At 41.9% G+C, this 17,972-nt stretch overlaps 1 protein-coding gene across 2 annotated transcripts; it reads right to left on the bottom strand.

Moving 5' to 3' along the window:
* Positions 1-9,941: 9,941 nt before the first annotated feature.
* On the bottom strand, positions 9,942-17,972 carry ostm1 (osteoclastogenesis associated transmembrane protein 1). 2 transcript variants are annotated; one of them, XM_079526528.1, is made up of 6 exons: positions 17,468-17,972; positions 14,239-14,353; positions 13,543-13,655; positions 12,754-12,864; positions 12,237-12,402; positions 9,942-11,179 (listed from the first exon to the last, which is right to left on the bottom strand). In XM_079526528.1, exons 1-6 carry the CDS (start codon positions 17,855-17,857, stop codon positions 11,124-11,126), a joined length of 951 nt encoding a protein of 316 aa, XP_079382654.1. In that variant the 5' UTR covers positions 17,858-17,972; the 3' UTR covers positions 9,942-11,123. The 2 variants fall into 2 exon arrangements, with proteins under 2 accessions (XP_079382654.1, XP_079382653.1); XM_079526527.1 differs by having other exon boundaries at positions 12,754-12,869; positions 13,545-13,655.

Genomic DNA, 17,972 nt, shown 5'->3' with positions numbered 1-17,972 from the left:
GTTTTTACAATAAATTAAGTCTTAAATTAACTTATTTAAGTCAACGTTTTAATCTAAATATTAAAGTCATTTTAAATTAAACACTTCAGGTTACTGTAACCTTTAAGCTTGAATAAATTAGGAAACAAGCATTTTAAAAGTATTAAGGGAAAAACTGAACTTTGAGCTTGTAGATCAGCTCTAAGCCAAATAGGCATTTAACATACCTTTAAACATGGTAAATTGTCAGTTTTAGTAGTTTAAGTATAAATAATGTAAATCATGTTAACATCTTTAACTACATCTAAATTTCCTTTTGTAAATGTAGACTTCAACAAATGAAATCCAAACTCAACAAATTGAGGCTATAATGCAAGTTCCAAACTGAAAGTTACTTATACTACACACATTTAGCCTATTAAGGCCATATTTTTAACCACATTAAGTAAGTAAGTAAGCACAAAGTAAGTAGAACAAACATAACCGACCATTGGCGTCTTTGGAGGTAGAGCTCATGGGTAGACCTTCATCTTTGGTAGTCTGATATTTGTTTGACAGCCACCACCAGCAGCCTTTAACAGGTGTTCAATCAGGCAAATGAGCACCAGCAGCCATCTTGCAGCTGATGCACTCTGGGAGATGTAGTTGTCTGAGAGGTCTGAGGTGTCTTGTAGAAGATCCAGCTCCATTTATGAGATTCATGCTCCATTTATGAGTTTTGACTCAACATAAATTATCTTGACTGAACCTGCTGCCATAGGTTGACATAGATGACATAGACCAGGACACTATAGCTGAAAATAACAGCTGTAGTTGCTCAAATTTGATGGAAACAATAGTGAGATTGTAATTGTAAACAATGAAAAGATGTCAGGGCGGTCCTTCATTTGGCGCAGTGACAAGACAGGAGGCGTAGGTTTGTTCGCGGCCGTTCTCACTGCTGTTTTATTGAATTTAAGATGTCACACCAAACAAACAAAAAGTGGCATACTGCATACATCTGAGTATGAAATGATAGTTATTTTCGCTAGCCTGGCATGACAAGACTAATATCACTACGTAGATATTTGTATACACTGACACCACGGCGCGTAAACAGCGCCTCAAACTGTGACTCCGCCCACAACCGGGGGAAGTTGTGATTTGCGCTCGTTCACTGCAATGCAATTTGCGGCATTTTCAAAACAATATTGAGCAGAGTAGCGATTATCAAACGTATTTGCAATGCCATACGTTGAAAGATCTGTTGCCCGTGGACAAGGCACGCTACCTCCGCAAGTTAGATAGCATCGGCATAGATGTTTGTCCGTATGTGATTAAGGATTGGACCAAGTTGCATTGGCAGCCATAGAAAATTCTTACCCCAGGCTAAAACCGTATGTGACGTTTTGGGCGTTCCTGTCTAGCGTGGTGTCAGTGTATGGGCCCTGATTTCGTGCCCCAATCCAATCACAACCGAGCGGGGGCAGACCAAATCTGACAAGAGCAAATTTACGGTATTTTTTTCACTGGCTCGTCTGGTTTCCAGACTATATTTTTTTATTATTGTATTATATATGTTATTTTTGGTGAGACCGTGAGTGACCTCGGTTGTAGAATGAAGCATGAATTGGGCTTAAGACATCAGCGCTTGTGTTAGTTACACACGTAGGCTAACATCAGCCCGAGGAGTAGTGGTAAATTAGGAGAGTAGCGTAACAACAAGGTGTTTGAACATGCCTCTTCAAATGAAGGGTAATGAGGCCTGACAAAAGAAACATGCTTATTTCTCTGCAAAGTCGAGCTAGCGACAGCAGGTCGTTAAAGTACGCGTACGACTTCCGCGTTAGCATTTGCATGGAATGTGGGTCATGTGATACAATCACTGCATCCCCCAATTTCACGTCCAGCATACAGTCAGTGTGTTTGTCCTCACAATGTATTGCATCCGCAATGTGTTGTGTGTGCATGCATGTGTCTGTAACCATGCCATACACTGCAGTACTTCTAAATAAGGAAAGTGTGTGAACAGTAGCCGTGTTGTCGGTGGAATGCCTCGCCTCGGTCGTGTTTGGGCAGGCGTGACATTGCTGCCCAGCAACAACACAGGCATCAACTGAACCAGAACATCAGGGTCAATTCACTTTCAATCCATGCAATTCAAAATAAAACCTATTATTTCCATGTGGAAAGAGATCAAATCTTTTTGAATTCTTAAGAAAAAAAACCACTTCCTGACTTCATTAAACAGGAAGGGGGTTGACCCCAGCCTGTTGAACATGCATCTCTGTCTCCATCTATCAGGCCTCCATTTTGCCTTTTACATTCATATGGAATTTGAGCAGACAGGAACAGCTAATGCCATTATTAATGATGTGTGAACAGACAGATGGGCCTTAAGTTTGAGTCAACACACTCTGAATAACATTAACCTGTCTCTGGTTTGCCTGTCCCTCATCCAGCACGGTATGTCTGCACTTACCCATTCACTCCTGTACACAACTGTTGATTTCTTTAATGGCAATTATTGTTATCTCTGCCAGCAGATCATGTTTTCACTGGTGAAAGGCCCGACGGCCTTTGCTGCATGTCACTCCCCCATCTCTCTCCCCCATTTCCTGTCGGCCTACTGTCTGTCCCTCTATGGAAAAGGTATAAAATAAAGGCGAAAGCCGCAAAAAACAACAACATTAAAATGGCCATAGTCACAATTAAGATGACAAAATCTGCCTCAAGAACATACATAAAAGGATAGCTGAAATATACATCACAATACAATACAGTAGGCCTACAGTACCATAGTTCAGTAGTGTACATACATTGATATTCTGAAAGGCCAATTTGTTTTAAAATAGAACACATAAAATTAAAGAGTAATTTAAAGTATGCTGAGTGGAGGAGATGAGTGAAAGTTAATCTAGGAAGAAAATCAGTGTCTGGATTTACGTAGCTGTGTGTGTGTGTGTGTGTGTGTGTGTGGGGGGGGGGGTCTTGTGTGCCTATGTGGTGTGGCATGTGGGTAGGCCTACTTTTGATGTGTTTGCCTTGTCCTGTCAGTGCGTGCACATACTTCAATCTCTTTTGTTTCAGGTGACAATTTAATTGCTGGCCTCGCCCTGTCCAAGATTTCTTACTCCCTGATACCCTGGTGCAAATTCTGACAAATTCTGACAGGTCTGTCTGTGGATCATCTCTTCAGTATCGGCGCTGGCGGCTAGTCCCAGCAGTACTACCCCCCGCCCAAGCCTTTGATTGGCCATGCATGATCCAACACATTCCTCTATGTTTGTGTCCAAACAGACATGAGGCAGAGGGGGAGTTATGGTGTTGACAGTTTGACTGATCTCTGTTTCTTCTCTGTCTCTGTAATGTTATTCCCTTCGGTCTGATGAATGCAGGAAATCGCAACAATGAAATCCATTGGTGTCAGAAGACCCACCATGACTACAGCGGTAGCTCAAAGTGCTTAACTCTGTGCTGATATAAATATAATCATATTCATGTGCATTCAGACGGTCTATGTGCACAGGTAGAGTGTAAAGGATGGATGAGGCTTTACCTCTTTGTCCATGTCACAAAGGGATCTCCTTAAACGGGGGTCCCCCAGGGGTCTGTACTGGGCCATAAAACACACACACACACACACACACACACGCGCACACTCTCGCACGCACGCACACCTATTAGCCTACATGTAGATATAGACAGACAGACTGACTCACTGATTGATTGATTGATTGATTGATTGATTGACAACCCGCATGGACAAACATAATGCCTCTGGGTTCCAGTCATAGGATTAAATGTTAAAATACACATAATGTAGTGAAAAGGTGCTTCTCAAAGTGAGGTCTGAGGACCCCCAGGGGTCCTTGAGGGGATACCAGGGGGTCCCCAGCAAAAACATTTAATACAAGAGTAGCCTATATAGCATCAAAATGAGTTCAACTACTTTAACTTATACAGTACTTTAAAACAACAGATCTACAAGCTCGTAGATCTTCAATCTTTGAACAAAACTTAAAAAACTAGAAAAAGTGCCCCTCGGGGCACAGGTCTCCACCAGGGCAGGTCAGGTTGTGGCCTCCTGGTGGCGCTATAATAGGCCAATGTGAAAAGGGTGCCATTTATTCATACGCCTTTGATGGCAATTGGATGATTTGAGGCATTTTGTTCCAAAAATGTGTTTTGCAAAAATCAACCTGTTGGTGGCGCTATAACAGGCCAATGTGAAAAGGTTGGGATATATTCCTCAGCCTAGTAAGAAAATGTGTGAAAGATTTCACGTAAATTGCATGCTGCATTCATGATTTGAGGCTTTTGTTCAAAACGGGGCAATCTTGCAAACTGTGAAAGCTAATTATAGCCAATTAGGATGGAATATGAAATATCGGACAGATCCGACTTGAGCACATGACCATAGAGATACTGTGTAACGATTTGTGAGATTTTTGGACAGAATCTGGAGAAATGTGTTTTACAAAAGTCGGCCTCCTGGTGGCGCTATAAAAGGCAGATGTGGAAAATGCAGGTCAAAGGTTTGTCCTTGGCCTCTAGGGAGTGTGCATGCAACGTTTCACGCAGATCGGTGCAGTTTTAGGTAAAACATGTGAAAAGCTGCCTCATGGTGGCGCTATAACAGGCCGTTCTGGAAAATGTGGGGCAGAGGTTCATCGTTGGCATCCAGGGAGTGTGTGTGCAAAGTTTGGCATCGACCGGGTTAACGGTGCCGGAGATTAGCTGGTAACGGACGGACGGAAGGACACACACACGGACACACACACGGACGGACGGAGTGCAAAACATACTCTCTCCCCATGCCTTCGGCCTGGTGGAGACAATTACTGCTACAGAGCTCAGCTGACAATGAGGTTATATCTTCCCTTCTTCTCTGGAATTCTGCCTAGAGGCAGACCAGAGGTAGAAAACTGTCGTTCCCTGATGTCATCGCTAGGGACACAAGCATCACTAAGCAGGAACTGGGGATGGCAATGAAGGACCGGAAAGTCTGGCGTGGCATTGTGAAATCCATGATCTCGATAATCATAAAAATGATGTAATTATGAATGCCACGAGTACTAGGGTTGAGTACACATACTTTGTCCATCACTGAAATAAAACATCTTCATTTAGGACAGTGGTTTTCAACCAGTGGTCCGGGGACCACCAGTGGTCCATACTCCTCGGGCGGTTCCAGGTGGTCCCCAAGTAAAATTATGGAAAGTTGGTAACCAAATGGTCCCTTATAGATCTAATTTGGTTTCATTTTACGCTCTCAAGAGTTACATTATTGTTAAACATTATTACTTAATTTACAAGAAAGAGAATGTAGAAGAATTGTTGAAATTAGTTTTGGGTCTCAAATGGTGATCCATGGCTCAAATGCTGAATATAATGAGCCTTGATATGAAAAAGGTTGAAAATTTAGGAAAGAGGCTCACAGCTCATACACGTTAGATAGGACAGTGCTGCCATCTACTGGCAGAGTTCAAGCCTTCAAACATTTGCACAAGCATTCATTTGTGTGCAGTTCAATGCATTGTATGCAAGCTGTTGATTCAAACAAGCTGCAAATTGTAGCATACTAAACAGCATAATGTGTATGGGGCTGCGGGCTGGACGTGTCTAACTGTGTTCTGTTCTTAGATTCATAGCCAGGCAAACTGTCATATTCAGATGTTGACTATAGGTGGCGCTAATGTTTCATAATATGAATTATTCTCAGTTCCCTCAAACTGATTTGTGGCAGTGGACATATTTCAAACATTATGCAAAATCACATAACATAACACGCACATGAATAGCAAACACAAACACAAACACACACACACACACACACACACACACACACACACACACACACACACACACACACACACACACACACACACACACACACACACACACACACACACACACACTTCCCGTCTTTTAGATGGGCCCCAGCCAGGGACATTTTATGAGTGTTACTTCAACAACGTTAAGTAGCCTACTGAGTACAGTATTGCATCCCAGGACCCCGGAGGGTGACATGATTGCGACCTCTCTCAATTTAGTGAGTCTAAGGATGCAGGCTATTTGCATCACACACACACACACACACAGTATCACAAAGGGCAATACAAAATGTCTCTTCAAGCTGATGGCAAGATGGGCCCTCCCTGGCTGCCCACATAATACAAACACAAACATGGGTCAGATGTTCCTGCCCTAAAGAGTGCCCCCCACCAACCTGGCCCTTGGCAGCCCTCGCATCCGATCTCACCCCCTGGGGCACCTACTGGCCTGAAGTGGCCTCTTTACTGCTGAGCCAAAAAAGGATACAAGTCATCAGGGAAGGTTTCTGACATATGATCCAGCATCTGTGATGTCATTAACAGCTGACTTGTCATAAGACCTTTGTGAAAGAGGGGAGCAGAGGGGGGGCGGGGTTGGGTAGAGGGGGAACGAGGAGAGGGCCTTATGTTCAACAGACCCTTAGTTGGAATGCTGCAAGATTAAACTCAATGACTGCCATCAGAAAGTGATTCTATAATCTATCATAATACCATAATCTAGGCCTGGGGATTGACAGACTTTGACCGTTCTCACAGGTGTATAATAAACCCCATTCATCCTTCCACTGCATATTCCCTATGTGTGAGTGAGTGTGCATGTGTGGGCACAGAAGTGGTCCTAAACTTGGAGTGTTAGTCCTAGAAATGTGTGTGTGTGTGTGTGTGTGTGTGTGTGTGTGTGTGTGTGTGTGTGTGTGTGTGTGTGTGTGTGTGTGTGTGCGTGTGTGCGTGCGCGCGTGCGTGCGTGCGTGTGTGCATGCATGCACATTTCCTTCTAATTCCTACCCCATGGGCATATGTTTACTTCTTGTTCAACAAAGCATTATATTCATTGCTCAGGGGTTGAGAGGCAGATTATCTGAGCCTAACCTTTAGCCAGTTAACTAACTGACAGCTCAAGGGGCAGGGGTTGCATAACACCTTAAGCGCTAACTAACAGTTTCTTAATATTGGAATAAAAAGGACATATTCACAGGCTGGAGACATGGGACACCCAGGATATACCAAGCACATGATGTGGGGAGGGGGTGGAGATGGTAGAGAATATCAGCCTGGAAGGCATTCGCCTCTGTCTCTGTGCAAAGTTTTGCAAGAATTTGGTTTAAAAAGGAAAAAGGAAGGTCAGGTCAGGTCTTCTGTGAGGCATGGAATGTAGTGCCCTTGCATCAAGGCTACATGTCATTGACTGAAGCATCTACTGCCAATGGGCACACATTTTCCTTTCAACATAGTCAATGCATTACCTCTTCAGTATTCACATGCAGAAGTGTAACCTTTAGATCAGGGACAAGTAGAGTGACAAAAGAGCAAATCTCTAGGTATTAACATTTTACGGCACATTTAAACAAAATGATGGTTCTAAGAATGTATGTTGTCAATGTCAAATTGAAAGCCAAATTGTAAATCCCACACAATGGGCTTTAAAGGTTCACAGGGGTCAACTTACAACTTCACGCATTACGAAAGCAGAGAGCTCAAGAAAAGTGAACAAATAATCCTTATTTGTACCCCATTCTTTGTAAGCATTGTTGGGCCACTTTCTTAGGTGTATTTCATCCCCCCTAGACATATCTATATTTCTGGGAAGTACACACCATGCAGCAGTTGTGCCGACACATTGGCTGATAAAGACTAAACGACTTCTTAGGCATGCCAAACAGCATTACAGTCATGGTATATGAGAGACTCAATAATTATGTTAATGGAGTCATAGAAAAAACAGACATCTGTAAATAACAACTTGAAAGTAATTATTTTCAGACAAGTTATTAAAGCTGTAAACATCTGTTCAACTGCTGCTGCCACATGCAGGGTAATGACTCTGTGAGCATGAGTCCAGGGACTGTCAGATGGAAAACTGCAGTGCTTTTGCAACTATCTTATTCCATCATCATTATTATTGTGCATTCCGCAGATGAGGTCATGAAATGGATGCAGGATGTCTGTTCATCCCTATCCTATGACACCCTACATAGGTTGCTTACCTGCCAGGTAAGTGAACCTCTTCCCCAACCTGGCTTCCAAGCTGTGGAATGGCCTATCTGACTATCAGTCAGCACTAGACTCACCCAATTTCTGCCAGTCTGAAAACTCTCTTCAGTTTCTACCTTGCATAGCGAATGTGGGGCAGTGAAAACCCAACACTTATATGTCAAATCACACATTTTCGTTGACTGGTGAATGGTGATACAAACATAATTATTGACTAAAGGAATTAACTTTGGAGATTACAGAGATAGTTTTGTGACAGAAATCAGAAAGATAAGGTAGACAATGAATATATGAAAGAGGCAGGCAGACACAATATTATTAGGGCATGCCTGCTGGTGCAACTTTGCATGGTACTGAGTGCACCTTTTTACTATTCTAGTTACTTTGTGTGTGTGTAACACTTAATTGTTTCCTCTTACCCTGTTTGTTGCACAGCATTAATGCCACTAAATCCAATCTTGCATTTTGCAAGTCACTCTGGAGAAGAGCGTCTGCTAAATGCCACTATTGAAAATTATAATCTGTTCTATAGCCTGTTATATTCTGTAACTCATATATTTTTTAAATGGTGGATGAACATTGATGTAAGTCTGCCTATATGGAATCATATTAATTTCTTTCAGTCATAAACTGTCACTTACAGTATAATTATCCTGTCAACTCCAAAAGCTCTTTGGAAGTGGATTACATGTGCAGATTTATGCCTGGTATTAGGCCATAGTTACTGTTGGATTGCATCATTGTTGCCCTACATGCCATATTTCAATCACAAGTTCAATCAACTGGCCCTAACATGATTTAGAGGCAAATAAAACATTCACAATTTATGCTGCAGTCCACTTGTTAGTTGTTACATAGGCTAATACAATTCAAATGTGAATGGAATGGAGAAATCACATCATCCACACACACACACACACACACACACACACACAGCCTTCCAAACCAGATGTGGTCTGGGAAAATGAGTAGCCGGCTAGGGCAGGTTTATACTCATATGGTTCTGCAGAAATGGCTGCACCAGTGCACCTCACGCATTTCATTATGGTAATTTCAAGTTGATATAGGCTAATGACCCAAAATGCCTCTTATAATGGGACTGATGTAGAAGCAAAGGCAATGGACATTGATGTACATAAACATCACTAAATCAATGTAGCACAAAGCACACACTGCAGAGCTGTTTACCAGGTGGAAAGTCTGTTGGCACGAGGTAGTTTAGTTAGTTCTCTCAATCACGTGATGATCTCCGCTCCATTGGCCCGTGCGAACTCCTCAAGTGTTTCTGTTTCCTGACTTTCAGCCCTCGAGCTACACAGCTTAACGGAATCCGAATCAAAGCTGTCATTCTCGAGCTTCGTTCGAACTCTCAACTTCAGTTTGCTGTGTATAAGCGCAGCTGAAGGTCCATGCTTGAGCCGTTCTGCTGGCTGCTGTGGGGTCATATGACTCGGCGTATATCTCAGTTAATGCTATTAGAAACGCTGAAGGTCAGCAGTGGCTGCGCTCCACAAGACCAAAAAGCCAAGGGAGTTTTAACGGATGTGTTGCTGCGATTATTCGGCCAAGTATCTTTATCCCACATTAGCTTAGCTAATGACGGAGGAAAAGCCGATCCCGTTGCCAGAGCAAGAACGTAATGTGAAAACAAAAGCTATGCCTGTATGGGGAAATAAATAGCTTTTTAAACAGAATACAAAAATGGACTCATTCATTATTGCAGTCATAATCTAGGTGCCACATGTCCACGGCTATAGAAACAGGCGTTTCTCCAACAGGAAAACTTTAGGTAGGCCTATTTAACTTATATTTGTAACAATTTGTTTAATTATGTTCTAAAACAGAATAGCCTATTTGACAGGCTACATAATGGATACATATTATGTAGAACTTAAGTAAAAGGAGTAAAAATGTAATAGTCAATTAATAGCCAAATATCAGTATTTATTCATTTACAAAAAGATGGCACATTAAATGCATGATTCCTGGAATAACCATGACATTAAATTATATTATATTAACCATATCATAAAACTAATTAGGAGCAATTGAAATATTAACCACTTGAGCCCTGCTGTAGCCTACTTATAGTTGACCATATCCATGGGACACTAAATATCTTCCTGAAAATAGCCTACAGTAGCCAATCAGCTTGCAGGTCTGCTATTTTTGGAGCCTCTTGGGATGGGAGTGCTAGGATTCAAGTGTTTAATGCTATGGTAGAAAATTCAACAAAAATATCAAATTAAGCCATCTGAAATTTATATTCAAACAAAGAATTAAATAAATTATGAAACAACCTAAACAATTGAAACTGTTAATCAATCTCTTCACCCGTCTCCTCTTATTACAACAAACCATCATGCCTGAGCATATAATAAAACACTTCACAAATTAAGTTAAAATATCATAGGAAAAGCACACAAAAACAATGGTCTTTACTCTTTTGCAAACAAAATAAAATAAAATACAAAAAATAATACTGGTTGGAAAACAGGTAACATCAGTGTCTACTTTGGAGTGCTCTTACATTATGTTTCTTTGTTATTTATTTACTTATCTTCTTTTTTCCTCTATGAAATGCACCCCGCTCCTTTTCTTACAGCACATACGTGTCAACACTAATGGACATCAAGTGCTTCCTGGCTGCAGCTCTCTGCTGAACTCACATTAGAGGCAGAATGGCCGTTTTTAAAACCCAGAAAAAGGTGTGCGCGCAGCACACAAACACACTCACACATGCACGCTTGCACTCACTGACGTTAACCCTTTCAGCAAGCCATCTGAGCTAGTATTGTGGCAGCTATAATGCACCTTCATATCAAGATGTGATTTCATTCAAATAATCAAAAGTTTTATTTCGACCAATGGGCGGTCACTGATCTACAGCAGGGTTTTTTTTTATTATATATTGTGATATGGTGTCATGTTTTCCAAAAAATATTTCGGAATGCTCTTGTTGAATATTCTGTATACACATGGTCCAAATCACAGTTGCAAGGGAGTGAAATTTCTAAATTCTCTTCAAGCTGAAGGCTTGTACAAAGCAACTTAAAGTTATTAAGGATAATGGGAGCGGTGACTTGTTTTCTTCCATTTTAGCCATAATACCACTTCTCAGCTGAACTTGTCCTGAATGTTCATAAGACTGGTCTTGGACTTGGCTCGTTTTGCTGCAGAAAGAGAATTACAATTAAATATGTACTAACAGACAAGTATGACATCCAGAAATCATTTACAGCAATGTTTCACATAGTATTATTGGTTAGTTTTTAACATTTACATACCATTTACAAAGCAAACAACTCATCACTAAACACTAGCTTTTGTTTTAGAATAAGAATACTTCTCGGTAAATTAAAACGTAACAGCGTCATGGCAGACAGTCAGAGGACTGCAATAATCTCACTCAAAAAATATAAAATATGTATGACACTAGTGTTCTAACACTGTAAATATGTTTTGCTCCATTGCCCCTAATGAGGTCAAGGTCAAATCTTTAATGAATGTGAACATAATGGATGGCCATGAAAAAAGAAAAGAAAACTAAAGATCAATGAGAACACTGTGTTACACTACAAGACAACAAACTGTTGGAAATACACAATTTATGTGTAATGCTATATCTTTCAATATATAATTCCACCTATTATGCATTTAAAATGTCAGTGAAAGACCAAATGCTGGTAGAGAATGCACAACATAACTTTGGATACTACATACCACTGGATATTCGAAGCTAATAAATCCATATATATAGTAGGCCTAGGTCGAAAGTTATGATTTTGTACAAAATTGTGTTTATAAATAAATAACTTAATTAAATAATTAACCCACTCTTTCATACCACTTATCACTTACATTACTTTATCAAACATTAGTTCTTGAGTTTTGATTTCTAAAGTGCCAAACCCATTAGTTACAGATTTAGCATCCACCATAAGCTTCACACCCATATAAAATCTCCCTGCATTTCTCTGAAACCTTAAAGAGCCCCTGTGGTCAGTGACCTCTCGTGCACCACCCAAGGAATCCTTCAACCTCGATGATCCAGAGGTTTGCTAGAGGCAACCGTGCTATGCTTTCAGAGCTACCCAGGATACCCCTCTCGGCTAGACCCCCAAAATCACCCACCCTCCTCCACAAAAGACACAACACTCCTGCACCCCTCAAAACCCCTGTCAAAAAATCTCTCTATGCGACAATGGCCGAATTAAGCTGGTTACTCACGGTGTATGAGCTTGCGTTTCTTTTGTTCGGAGTGAAGGAAGCTGCTCAAGTAGAAGATGATGGGCAGAAAGAGCATGAAGCAGGACACAGCGATGACAGGAACCGTCTCCTCGCGGGGAAAGGAACAATTGAATTTCTTGCTCCACAGTCCGCGGGTCACGTTCATCTGAAACGAAGGCAAGGTGTCGAACAATGCTTCAGATGACCACAGTGAAGGGGCACACTATCAAGTTAAAGAATATTTTATTAGGCGTTTTCTTTCCATAAAATCCCTAGAATGAGCTATAGAATATATGGTGTATTTTCCTGTTTTCTATAGTCTTAATGAAGATGAATCCTAGTGCCTCTATTCTGCGCATGTCATAATAGGCAAACATTTGGTGAAAATAGAAGATCTACAAGCTCACAAGCTTCTATTTCTGGCAAAGAGGTACAGACTCCTGGGGGACCGCTGTTAAAGTATAGAGTTTAAGTGATTAAAAAGCATTTTGCGATTGCCAAGTGCACAGATACATACCGCATCCTCAATGTCGATACAAAGAGTTCCGTTCTTATCCATACGACCATACAGCTCATTCAGGTCCCTATATGTGATCTTACACTGCTTGCACAGTTCTGAGTGGTTTCCCTGTTTGACAAGAAAAAGAACAATCCTCCATATAAATACATGACCTCTCAGCAGAAATAAACTCAATATTGAACATAACTGGGGGAGGGTGGGGGGATTTCATCCACCCTAAAAGATATGCGGTATATGCCATGATATACGTATATTCAGTATTCACAAGCAAAATGAAACAATGGGCAGTGCTATAGTGAGTCTGAGGAATAGATTTTTCTGTACATGTACAGTATGTACATGGGTCATTCAAGCAATTAGCACTGGCAATCTGTGTGAAATTTACAGCTTATTTACTAAGGCAGGGGCTAATTACGCCACCAGCGAATGGACCGCCTTCTTTACACATTTTTGCACATGAAGCCGAGCTTAAAAGGTGAACTTGAACGGTTGAATCTTTGCAACATGTAGCCCTCTACCGGCTCAGGAATGAAAATAAAAGCTAAATTCAATGATTCTGAAATATAAATATAACCCTAAACCTAATTAAGTAACAGAACAGACCCATTTTAGAGGGACACAATGCAACTCCAACTGTCTGAAAAAAGTGGAATTTGGGCAACTGTTGCTCATAAAATGAACGCATTAGGACAAAAAAAGAAGTGCATAAACAGAGTGCATAAAAAGGGGATCGAAATAAGTTTGGAGTTTCATTTTGGACCCAGTTCTTCCACATTCACACCTTACCAGAAACTTCTCAAAGCAGGTGAGAGATTGGTTGAGAGCCTCCATGAAGTACAGCGTGTCAGTGGTCAGGCCTTTGTATAGATAGTCTTGGGTTTTGTCCTTGATGACACAACCTTAAAAAAAAAAAAAATTCACAGACCCATAATACTTTTTTTTTAAATGGAAAACGCAAAATATGTTTAGATAATATGCATTATCATAGTACTTGGATATACAATCAGCAGATATAATAGAACATGTTCTGATATTGGGCAGCTGGAGATTGTTAAAGTATGGAAATGAATGGGTTTGGTGCCTGCAGTGGCCACTTGTGTCTACACTTTTGCTATACTTCTAGTATACACACTACAGCTCCTGGAAGACTGTCAAATGTGAAAACTGAAGGGACAAATTAATAACAGATGCTTCTCGTCTTTGTTCAAATTTAGTTATGAGTTACCTTGCTGTCCACAAGGCACTCCTTGTTGGTGATTATTGGATGTGTATGGCTCTGGCTGTCATAAGCCCAGTCTACACCAATGATTTTCAACTTGCTACCAGCTGCAAGAAATTGATTTGACCTGTTGTAGTAGGTCGGCAAGTTGCAACGAGTTGCATTGTGAATCATTGGTGTGGACTGAGCTTTATGTGCACAATTCCCTAGTTATTCTGTGGGTAATATGGTGATTGAATGCTTGTTATTCAAGAACAGCTTACGATCACAGACTGATATTTCCCATATTTCTTTCAGGTTACTGTACAGCAGAAAGACCAGCATCAGGCGGTCCTTCCGTAGAAGGCTATCCTTGCAGCTCACGTTGCCGGGCCCCATCTGAAGATACACAAGCGAATTTAAGAAAACTGTTGGGACTGTTTTTTTCATGGCATGGCCTACTATTTGTTGATTTATAAAAATATAAAAAAACAATAAAGTATGTTTAGAATAATAAATAAATAATAAAGAATCTAAACTCCTCAAAAAAAGTTTGGAAACTTCACTTTGGTTGATTATTTCTCCCCTTTAATAATACCAATTGGTATTGAATTTTATATTGTTTTTATCATCTTTACCACATCCACAAAATGTGTGGATAGCGCCCCCCAAAAAATTGCCAAAATGGCAAATGGTTGGTATTCACTCTTGCTTTGAGTTGCTTTGTGGTTTTTGCACTCTCCCACAGTAATTAGGAAAAAACAACACATTGGCCCTTTCTTTTTTTTTACACCTAATTAATTTTACACTGTGTTAGGGAACTGGAACACACCACAGCTTGGCATTGTATGGGGCGGCATCTCTCTCACAGGCAAGACGGAACTAGTCATCAGCAATCTCAAGTCAATGCAGTGAGATATCAGGATGATATTTTGGAGCCAGTGGCAATCCCATATCTTCAGAATCTGGGACGTAACGCCATCCTCCAGGATGCCCCCACAGAGCCCATTTTTTATAATGGGATGAATCTGAGTTGCAATACCCTCCATTGACATCCCATTGATCCAAATGCATTTCCGATCTGCTTGTATTAAACAACGTTAAACTCACCACAAACTCACACCGTGGCGGACTGGCGGTGGCTCAGGGGTAGAGTGGCTGGATGGGAACAGCAAGGTTCCAGTTCGAACTGGGCTCCCCCAGAGTTATTAGTGTCGAGCAAGATGCTGAACCCCTAATTGCTCCCGATGTGCAGGTTACTGCCTTGCATGGTTTCCTCCATCATCGGTGTATGAACATGTGTGTGAATGTGCATTGGGTGAATGTAATGCACAATCTATGTACGCCTTGGATAAAGGAGCTATATAAATGCACCATTTACCAATATTGCAGCTGTAGGGAAAGCTTAAATTATCCTTATTATTATTATGTGCAGGTGATTATTTTTCTAAGTGTTGGAGTTTGGAAGCGCTCGTCGAAGTCACTGAACGGTCCTGCATACCACCTGTTTCAAATGTGCACAGAATGCAGGAGGCAGCAGCACGACCGGTTCATTAAAACATCTAGTGTTGCAAATTGTGGCTAAGGCCCGACTCACACCTTTACATCTAGCATACAACATTGATGCATGCTAAATGTATGCAAACGGTTTGTTTACATCTTTCCCGCAATGCATTTCCAATGGAAGTCACATGGTTTGACACAACATTTGTGTTGTACGGCTTTCGGCTGTGTTTCGACTGCCCCCCACCCCCTCATACAACACAAATGTTGTGTCAAACCATGTGACTCCCATTGGAAATGCATTGTGAGCTTGCATCAGTCAATAAGTCTCATACAACAAGCATACATCAATCTGTTGCGAAGGTGTGAGTCAGGCCTAAGAGTGAAGAGGATGGAATGGCCTGTCGTGAGTCCAGACCTCAACCCAACTTGTGGGTATAGCCCCAATATGTTCACTCAGCACTACGCTCATTCTGTAGCTACAGAATGAGCGTAGGGAGAGGGCACATATGGGGCTAACTTGTGGGATGTATTGATGGATTGGATGTATTTGAAATGTACCAATTCTGCATACTGTTAAATACTTTAATCAATCAAATTGGGCATGGTGTATACGTGCTAGAGTGACCAACTCTAGCAACCACGTTGGCTGGCCTGACTTGCAACAAAACCTTGTTGAGGGATGGGCTGAATGCTTGGTCCTTAGAAGCTGTAAAAGGTGACTAATCAACGATAAAAATAAACAATAAATACAATACCAATTGGTATTATTAAAGGGGAGAAATAATCGACCAAAGTTAAGTTTCCAAACTTTTTGTGAGGAGTTTAGATCAGTGGTTCTCAAGTGGGGTTCCACCTCTCCAGGGACCCTAGCCCGTCTCCGGACCCCCCGGGTTGAGCTCCTTTGGACCCCTACCCCGTAGGGTCCGGTATCACCGGCTTCAAGCGACATGGGATGCAATCTGACTTACCCTGATTTACCCCTGTGCCGCGCTGTGGGTGTCACGCTGACATATTCCAAAAGAAGCATATGAACGCTATAGGAGACAACGAACCCTCTGACCCCCCCCGCGAACGGCTCAGAAGCCGTTAAGTATTTTTAATGTTTGTACGACCGTTTTGGCAGCTCTCTTCCTTCCTTCCTTGACTTCCTTATTGACATCCTATTGTACCGCCTCCATCACCGTGGCTGGCTACCTGCGACAGAGCGCCGGAACTGGCTATCTGCGCGTTCCTGCCTCTGTCGCAGGTAGCCAGCCACAGTGATGGAGGCGGTACAATAGGATGTCAATAAGTCAAGGAAGGAAGGAAGAGAGCTGCCAAAACGGTCGTACAAACATTAAAAATACTTAACGGCTTCTGAGCCGTTCGCGGGGGGGGGGGGGGGTCAGAGGATTCGTTGTCTCCTATAGTGTTCATATGCTTCTTTTGGAATATGTCAGCGTGACACCCACAGCGCAGCACAGGGGTAAATCAGGGTAAGTCAGATTGCATCCCATGTCGCTTGAAGTCGATGATAAGGAACCCTACGTAAAGTCATCAAAATGTCAGAAACTTTAACGTAGGGTTCCGAAAGGAGCTACAGGGACCCTCAATGTTACTTCAGGGGTTTCCATATGTACTGTACAGTTACAGGTCTAACTCCATGAAATCAAAAAGGTTTGACAACCACTGACTGGTGGTAGGTGACGGCCTTTTCAAAAACACAAGCATCTACAATCACACAACATGCACAATCACAACAGTGTCACTCATGTCCAAAATAGACACCATGTGAACTGAAATATGGTTCTGCATGCCATTTTGAGAACAAGTCGCATGATCCCATAGTTCACGGCACGCCACTGTTACAGCAGCAGACATGCAGGCAGCATCACATGATCCCGTGACTGAAGAGACGGGGGGGGGGGGGGGGGGGGCGTACTTTAACTAGTCCAATCTAATTTACACATGCAGGCAGGCTCTATTGTACACACAAATTCAACGGTGTCAACTTAGTATTTACTATACCTCATTTGATATATTGTGGTAGATGGCACCAAGGCTACCATAACTGGCGAAACAGTTCTGGCACACTTTGACAGGTCGCGCGGAGGGCACCATGCAATTCACATACGTGACATATCGTTGTCCAAAGAGATGCAGGAGCTGCGTACAATACTCGCTGATCTCCAGATCGTCTGGAAATGCAGCGAGCAAGTTTAAGGAGAAGAAAGATTCCGCAGGCTTGAATACGGGCGACTCGGCCACCACTGCATGGCTCGACACGGGGATCTGTGTCATTTCTCCGACTAATTCTGGAGCGGTAAGGTTCGCTGTGTCGGAAGACGCGGACGCCCAGCCGTTTAGTAGGCCTACCACCAGCGCCACCAAAAACAAGTTCACGTTGCGCGGAGCCATTCTGTAAAACGGAGATGTTAACTGGGCTTCTTGCTTCTTTCACATCTAAGAGATCTAAGAGCCCATTGCAACTTGACTTCCTTGTTTTCTCGATGTGATCATGTGACAGCCAGCC

The sequence above is a fragment of the Electrona antarctica genome (genome assembly GCF_951216825.1).
Source record: "Electrona antarctica genome assembly, chromosome: 17".
Lineage (NCBI taxonomy): Eukaryota > Metazoa > Chordata > Actinopteri > Myctophiformes > Myctophidae > Electrona > Electrona antarctica.
Note: the sequence above shows the minus strand (reverse complement) of the source record. Positions and strands in the feature narration are given on the sequence as shown.

What these genes read in the sequence shown, in the direction of transcription:
- ostm1 (XM_079526527.1), bottom strand. Translation starts at nt 17,857, where the DNA reads ATGGCTCCGCGCAACGTGAACTTGTTTTTGGTGGCGCTGGTGGTAGGC. An exon ending in ACCACAATATATCAAATGAG is followed by an intron (nt 14,354 to 17,467) that starts GTATAGTAAATA and finishes GTGTATCTTCAG; the next exon opens with ATGGGGCCCGGCAACGTGAG. An exon ending in CACCTGCTTTGAGAAGTTTC is followed by an intron (nt 12,870 to 13,544) that starts TGGTAAGGTGTG and finishes TTTTTCTTGTCA; the next exon opens with AACAGGGAAACCACTCAGAA.